Source organism: Vespa crabro, chromosome 1 (genome assembly GCF_910589235.1).
Source record: "Vespa crabro chromosome 1, iyVesCrab1.2, whole genome shotgun sequence".
Taxonomy (NCBI): Eukaryota; Metazoa; Arthropoda; class Insecta; order Hymenoptera; family Vespidae; genus Vespa; species Vespa crabro.
This window is the reverse complement of record NC_060955.1, coordinates 4,645,694-4,653,833: the sequence shown is the minus strand read 5'-3', so window position 1 is coordinate 4,653,833 and position 8,140 is coordinate 4,645,694. Positions and strand designations below refer to the sequence as shown.

The 8,140-nt window shown below is 33.7% G+C and overlaps 1 protein-coding gene across 50 annotated transcripts in view; it reads right to left on the bottom strand.

The window, feature by feature from the left end:
- Positions 1-8,140, bottom strand: part of LOC124425408 (calcium-activated potassium channel slowpoke) — a 75,558-nt gene continuing 67,418 nt past the window's right edge. For 27 of the 50 annotated variants that reach the window (XM_046965735.1, XM_046965709.1, XM_046965788.1 and 24 more), the window contains 12 exons: positions 6,859-6,921; positions 5,218-5,250; positions 4,863-4,995; positions 4,675-4,734; positions 4,186-4,582; positions 3,916-4,099; positions 3,536-3,631; positions 3,227-3,363; positions 3,032-3,144; positions 2,696-2,857; positions 1,710-1,803; positions 1-1,493 (listed from right to left, as the gene is read on the bottom strand). In XM_046965735.1, the coding sequence (XP_046821691.1) occupies positions 1,413-1,493; positions 1,710-1,803; positions 2,696-2,857; positions 3,032-3,144; positions 3,227-3,363; positions 3,536-3,631; positions 3,916-4,099; positions 4,186-4,582; positions 4,675-4,734; positions 4,863-4,995; positions 5,218-5,250; positions 6,859-6,921 (1,553 nt within the window). In that variant the 3' untranslated portion in view covers positions 1-1,412. The remainder of the gene's footprint in view (positions 1,494-1,709; positions 1,804-2,695; positions 2,858-3,031; positions 3,145-3,226; positions 3,364-3,535; positions 3,632-3,915; positions 4,100-4,185; positions 4,583-4,674; positions 4,735-4,862; positions 4,996-5,217; positions 5,251-6,858; positions 6,922-8,140) is intronic. The other 23 variants (XM_046966125.1, XM_046966106.1, XM_046966055.1 and 20 more) reach the window with 4 other exon arrangements.

The following is an 8,140-nucleotide window of genomic DNA, read 5'->3' as shown; positions in this document are numbered from 1 at the left end:
TTTTTCTTACAAACAAAACAATTCTCGTTTCTCGTCTCTTTAATCCTACGATAATTAAATAATCCCGAATGAATTACACGGAGGCGTTGATTTTTTATCTGTTCTTATGTTTTTTGTTTTCTTTATTTCTTTTTTCATCTTCTTCTTTATCTTCTTCTTCTATTTCTTCTTCTTCTTCTTCTTCTTCTTCTGCTTCTTTCACTTCGTCTTCTTTTTTAAGTTGCTTCGTCGCGTTATTCTTTGTAATTTTCTTTTTTTTTTATTTTTTTATTGTTTTTTAGTTCACTGGGAATCATCTTACAGTACGTCGGGGAAGGCTCCGCGAGTCGGTGAAACGTCAATCCTCCCACCTATTCTCTGTAGCTTCTCTTTTCTCCCGTTGTTTTTGTTGTTGTTGTTGTTTGTTCGCTTTCCTGCATCTTAAATTATTATACATATACGCTCCTCTCTTGAGCTTTCTTATGTGTATAAGGGGCAAGGGGAGGGGGTGACTCGATCACACATTTTATCTCCGCGATAAGCCAATCAGTCCTTGCGTTAATAATTGTCCTATAGCTGCAGAAAGGACAACTTTGATTGATTCTTGAGAGCACCACGTGTAGCTACCCTCGGACCATGTTTCACCATGCCACTACCAACATTTCCCAATTCTCCTTTTTCGTTTTTCCTTTTTATTTTTAATTTTTTTTTTTTTTTATTTTCTTCTCCTCTTCATCTTGATTTTCATTTTCCTATCCACTCGTTATTCTTCCACCATTTTCCATCCACTCAATCCTCTCCTTCGTACTACAATCTTTCGTCCGTTCTTTTGACCTTTTTGTCTTCACGATCACGCGTTTATTACACAATATTTGCAATATTATCGAAAAGGGAAACGTGGAAGTTCTGTAAGGGATATAAGGTTGTGACAAAATAAAAAAGAAAAAGAGAGACAGAGAGAGAGAGAGAGAGAGAGAGAGAGAGAGAGAGAGAGAGAGAGAGAGAGAAAGGAAGAGAGAGAGACAGAGAAATATAAAAAATAGATATAGACAAATAAATAGATTGAGAAAAAGAACGAGATAAAGAAGAGATAGAGAAAAAAGGTAGGATTCGCGTGGCTGGCTGATAATCTTGATAATGTTGACTTAAACGGGAAGAACGGACGTTTTTATAATTTCTTCCTTTCTTTTTTTGTTTTTCTTTTTTGTTCACTTGCTTGCTTGCTTGCTTGGTTGCTTGCTTGCTCGCTTGCTTGGTTTTTCTATGGACGGGGCTCGCGTAGGCTCGATGATGGACGCGTGATATTTCATCTCCTTTCTCGAACGACGAAGAAGACGGGATGAGTTCAGGAATGATGGGCGGCATGATGACCTTCGACGCGTGAATTAGATGTAGGAGTAAGGTCCGTCGGTGAGGGCGCTACACAGCAACAGTCAGGAGGCGTCGTCTTTGCCACGGGCACCTCTGCTGGGTCTGTACTCCAGTCCTGGATCGAACTGCATCAGCACGAAAACCTGAAAATTTCGATTAATTCAATTAGAGATTTTCGACAGTGATTTTATTTTAGAAATTTAATATAACGTTAAAAATGATTAATTCAATGATCAATAAAAATATAAATACATATAGAAACGACAAGTACAATTATCTTTGAAGGATATCAAAGAAATGTTACGAATTATTGATTTATGAATTATTACGTAATATTTTAGAAATTATTTCTTTAGTACCTGATCTGTGGGCAAAAGTGTGAAGTCATCCGGTGGATTTGTAATGACGTATCTCTTTGACGAAGCATCGCACGACGAACTTGTATCTCGAAACCTAAAAAAAATACGTTCATTCGTAAGTCTACATTGATCTTGTACTCATAATCCAACGACATACACTCATAAAAACACACTCACACGTAAGCTAAAGCTAAATGTAAATAAACTTCACGACACGTTTTATCGAGTTTTTAACAATATAACTACGTCGAATTTAATAAAACAAAGTGTTAAAACTCAAGTTACGGGAAATAAAGAGCAATCTACTTGGGGAAGCTAGATAATCTATCTTTAAATCGAATTAAGATAAATATTATGGAATAGAAATGAAATTAAAAAGAAAATAATAATAATAATAATAAAAAAAAAGAAGCTACGCTAAGATAAATTAAGAATAGCTAAGATTCTATGAAATAGACTAAGCGTAGTGTATGTACAATTAGCTAGGAAGCTTAATTGTTAAGCGTATGTAAATAAAATGAAATTTTGAAGAAGAAAAGTGAAATCTCGAAGAAGAATGAAATTATTGAAAGATTATTGGAAATATAATACATTAAATAAAACGTTAAAACTAAAAACAAAATTGAAAAATAAAACTAAACTAAAATGTTAAATAACTAAACTAAGCTGTTTTAGTTTGCAACATTAAACTAAATGCTAAACAAATAGATGACAATAAAAAATGATAGGTATTTTTTGGATGAAAAAACTCACGATCATTGTTTCGTTCTCGTGACGCAAAAACGGAAAATGCAAAACTGTGCGACAGAAAATGAAAGAATCACGGAAGTAATTATTACAAGAATGATATACGATAAAAATTATCATAGACTTTGGTAGCGATATATAATAATATATAATATGGCAGCAATCAGAAAGATCATTGTAAGCCAGAATACATATATTATCCAATAAATACCATCGAGAGAGGGAAAAAATTCCGGTACCTGTACCTGTACAGACCAATGCACAGCATTCCATACGATTTTAATGCTGCGACAAAGAGGTCACCGTACTTGCCTCCTTCGCCATACTGAGCCAATGGCCCATCATACAATGCGATTTGACCAACTCGACATCGATCTCTATTGGCTAAACTGTCCGCGGTGCTAAAAAAAATTCAATCCAAAATATTGTCATTATTGCATGAATATGTTATCGGTGAATAAAATTCTAAGGATAATATATATATATATATATATATATATAACAATGAAATGATATAAGAGAAAAGAAAGTTGTGTTTTTAACACACAGGTGTTGTGTGAAAAATAATTTTTCACCTGTAACCCCCTCTTAAACCGGCACCTTCTGCCAAAATTAATTCCAATTCGGGCGTAGCTCCACCGGTTATCAGAGAACGAATCAGAGTTAGCGCGTTTTGATTGAAGTACGTCTGTAATATTTATAAAAGTATGCTATCGTATAAATAATTTTCAAAGTAAAGATCCTTGAAACAATTCAATTTATTTATTTACCGTCGACATGAGCGAATCTAATACGCTCACGGCAAAAGCGGTACCACATGCGAACGGTTGTGTGAGGTAGAGTTCCGTGTCTGGGTCATCGTCATCATCCTGATCAAGGAACTGAACATTGCTGTCGTTTACGAGTTCTATAAATATGAGATATATCGTTATCATTAAAAACTTTAATATTTCAAAACAATGGTCTAGATTATACTTGTTCTTTTTTTTTTTTTCTTTTCGAGTTGTGGCATACTGAAAAGATATAAATCATTTGAATTGCATCGTTATTATTTTATTATTATCTTTATTTATTCATACCTGTGATCATTGGCACGTTTGCCCCGTAAACGGATCCTCGTCGCTGTAGTACGATCGGGCTGCCAACTGTGGTCAAATTACCTTGCTCATTATTCGCTGGAATTTTCACTCATGGTTTAATAATATCATCATGAACACATCCAAACGAGAAATAGACGAGTAAGTATACATATATATATATATATATATATATATATATATATATATATATATATCATGTAATTAACACGTTGATACGATCCAAATTAAGTTTTATAAGCAAAGCTTTTAAACGAGTTTTCTAAAATCGTACCATTGGAAAATATCGATGTTTTTCAACGTGTTAACGAGATAACGTAACGTATAACCCGTAGATCTAATTCTAAGCTCGGAGAGCTTACCTTGACTTAACACTCCGATCGTATCGTCGAACGTCATGGCCTTTATATTAAGGGATGCGAGGATGGCTTCCTTGTCGGCGAGGGTGGGGTCATCGTTGCTAGGCACTTTTGCCGACAGGATGCAACACATGTCGCATAGATTCACGTTGACTGCTCGCAGATCAGCTCTACTCAACGGTGAACCCTTTAAAAAATTAATTTATTTTCAGTATATAATCTTAATTAATTTAGAATTATCGAGTAATCAAATTCTATTTTATATTGGCTTACGTTCAACACCGATATTTTTGGTAGGTTCTGCAACATTTTCCATTCGCGGCGGATGTAGTCCACAGACCCAACTATCACTACGTGTTTAAGCTCGTGGTAATGGAAATTGGAAGCTCGTAATGGCATAACAAGGTTTCTCAACCCGATAAGAGGCGAGTCGGGATCGGCAAACAGGCAAACAACAACGTGTCCATTTAGAACCGTCATAGCCGCCTGATTACGATCTAATATACAGTCTTCGAGATTACGGGATGGGCTCCAGTGGAACATGCCCGTTGAGTCGTATTTCATTTCGGTCTTCTCAAAGTCAAAATCCTTTGCCTGATCGTCAGCAATGCCAACTTGAAGACCACCGTTGTTGTTTACGTTTGTGCCACCCGAGGCTCTACTCGTTGGCCTAAAAAAAGAAAGAACATAACAAAAATTAATAAGCTGATCCAAATTTATTATTACCACAGTTTCTATTTCGTTTAATTAATAATATCGTACATAAGTTTCTTCACTTCATAGGCAAGATGGTAGCCAGCATATGCGGATTCTTCTTGCGATCTGAAAATCAATAAAACAAACCGTTAATAATGATATGAATATTTCTAATAAAGATGAAGGAAATTTGTCCTATAAAAAAAAAAATCAAAAAAAAAAAAGAATAGATAGAATTGACTCTAAGTCAATACCTCTGATTATAAGGCTGATTGGGACTCGACAGACTGTCATTCGTCGCTCGATTCACATTCGGTTTCACTTTGTTGACTTGCTTCGTCGAATTCATCATTGTCATTCCAACAGAATTTCGATGATTCCTCATTGCTACAATAGATTAAACATTAGGTATTTCTATTAAGTATAAACATCTTTAAATGATCGAAACTAAAAATCGTACAATATATATTTGAAATTGTACAAATTTCAAGAAAGAGAGAGAGAGAGAGAGTGAGAAAGAGAGTGAGAAAGAGAGAGAGAGAGAGAGAGAGAGAGAGAGAGAGAAAGAGAGTAGGATCTATCTATAAAGATAAAAATAAAAGGACTCACCGTTCGGATCTTCTCGTTCACGATTGATCTCACCTAAAATATATAAGGTACTATTAATTTTTTCACGATCAATGATCTAACCGTGATCGATGATGGGCCACATTAATGCCGGTGACATATACATAAAATATTTTTTCGATTGACAAAATTTAGAGGAACAGATTTTTTTACATTTCTGATTTTTTCTTTTTTCTTTTTTTTTTTTAACGAAACAAATAACCAGCATTAATGAGACACTATAATTACACGGGTATCACGTTGTTCGCGATCTAACACCCCCCCCCGTTATTACTGAGCGATGGATAAAATCCTACGGAGCCCCATGCTTACAGGCGCGCATAACTCAGCCTAGACATGTAATTTATATAGTTTTTAGCACGTGCCAGAAAATCAACAAAAATAAATAGTACGGCCAATGCTCGAAGCCTGACATTTATGTATTTAAATATTTACGAAGCAGCGTAGTAATTACACGTACGTCTTCTTCTACAATTTATATATAATTTTCTATTTATTTCTTTTTTATTTCTTCCTTTCATTCTCAATATTCGTATTCTTTCAAGATTGCGTATAAGAGAAGACGCACGTTTCTTTATCGCAGCGAGCGATTATCAAAGTTCGACGTGTATCCACGTCCTTTTTTCGTGTGAGAAACATCGAATGTTTAATAATTTCGAGCGTACTGCGGCAAGAACAAAAGAAGCGCACATACATGTAATATATGCGAATATATAATAATAATCAATAACAATAGTAATATTAATATACGTACGTTTATAATATGTATGTATAAGTAAGTAAATCTTCCATAGTTTTTAACAAATGCATTCGTCGATAGCTTAAGAGGAAATAATGAAGAAATAATACACGACGACGAGTCTACGACACGAAGCGCTTCCATGCATCAAGAATATTGAAAAAAGAAATTAAAAAAAAAAAAAAAAAAAAAAGAAGAAAGAAAAAATAATTAAAAAAAAAAAAAAAATAAAAGTAAATAAAAAAGAAAAAAATCGAGAGATAGAAATTAATATTTCCTCACTAAAACTCTTGTTGTATCATTCAGTGTCAGTCGGTTCGTGTATCGATTGCGATTGATCTCATTGATAATGAAAAATATTTTGTTGTGTTTGAATTAGTCGTTTCGAATATGAAGAGAAGAAAAATAATATATATATATATACATAAAAAAAAAAAAAAAAAAGAATATCATACCTTAAGGAAAGCTCTTAAGCACAATTACGTAACGTTATTCGTTCGATCGACGATCTTTTATTTTGCAAGAAGCCGCACACATCATTGTTACGATATCGTCAAATTAATTATTGTTTAGGCAGAGCAATTAAAAATTAAAAAAAAGCGATTCTCGTACATATCTTTTGTTAATATCTTTTTTTTTTTTTACTTTACGTTTTCTTTCGGAAAGTGAGAAAGTTAGATAGATAAATAGATAGATAGATAGATAGATAGATAGATAGATAGAGAGAAATATAGATAATATTTTTCTCGACATCATGCTTCTCGTTATTTTATTATATTGATAATTATTTTTTTTTTTCTTTTCTTTTTTTTTTCGCGCTCGTTGACGTTCGGAAAGGCAGTTTGCGAGACTGTAGCATGGATTTGATTGAGGTGTAACTGTACCTCTCACGTGAACCATCTTGGGCAGTTCTGGCGGAGTGAATGTGGGGGGAGGATGGTGGTCGTCTGCAACAAACCACTACACATGTTAGCTACGCTAACTAATTAACTAACGCCTAAACTTGCTACTCTAGAACTAATCGCTAAATACATCGGTGACTGTGCTTGCAAACTTTCCTCTATTTCGTTCGAAAACTCACTTTTCATTCCCTATAATCGACAATGGATAGTATAAATATATGTATAATAATACTGATTTAAGATCGATTGAATGTTATGGTTTTCTTTCTTTTCTTTTTTTTTTTTTTTTTCTTTTTGATATGATATTTAATTGAGTTTTCCATCGAAGTTGCAACTAATTTCTACGTTACTACTACTATTAATACTATTACTACTACTACTATTACTACTATCACAACAAATACTACTACTACTACTGCTATTACAATTACTACCACTACTATTAGTTTGTTACTACTATTATTATTGTAATAATACATACGATTTACGAAAACGAACATACATACATAGTTGGGTAATTATAACTTGGATAAACTATTTTACCAAAAACAGTTCGCATCAACAAGGACGAGCCAGAGAAATTCATATAAATCTCTTTCTCAATCGCAGAGGAAAGTTTCTATTGTATTAATTATGCAAAGATTCGTGAAGATGCATAGTGGAGTTAATTTGAGAGAGAGAGAGAAAGATAGAGAGAAAGCGAGAGAAAGAGAGAGCGAGAGAGAGAGGGTGAAAGAGAAAGAGAAAGAGAAAGAGAGAGAGAGAGGGAGAGAGAGAGAGAGAGAGATGGATAAATAGATAAATAGAGCGGAGGACAAGTTATAAAAAAGGAAAAAGAGAAAGATAGACGTAGACAGAAGGAGATTAAACAAATCTAAATCGTCCATGTTATACCAACATATTTCTCAAATGCGCTCACAAGCTGTGCACTGTGCATTATGATATCACTTCTAGCATGCATTGGCTGGCAAGCTAGGTATCGTCAAGTGTTTGCCTTTTATGCTCGCATGCGAAATAGAATTTTCTTTTCTAAAAATAGACAACGAAGATGTTCCACGGTTATTTTTCCATTTTTCTTTTTCTTTTTTTCTTTTTCTTTTTTTCCTTAATTCGGAATCCGCTTTTGTTTTTTCCTTTTCCTTTTTATTACTTTTATTTATTTATTTATTTATATTTTTTTTTGATCACTTAATATTCCTTTCCTCGCTTAGACATTTTTTTTTCTCGAGAAAAAAATTACAAACGACTTTCCGCAATTTTGATT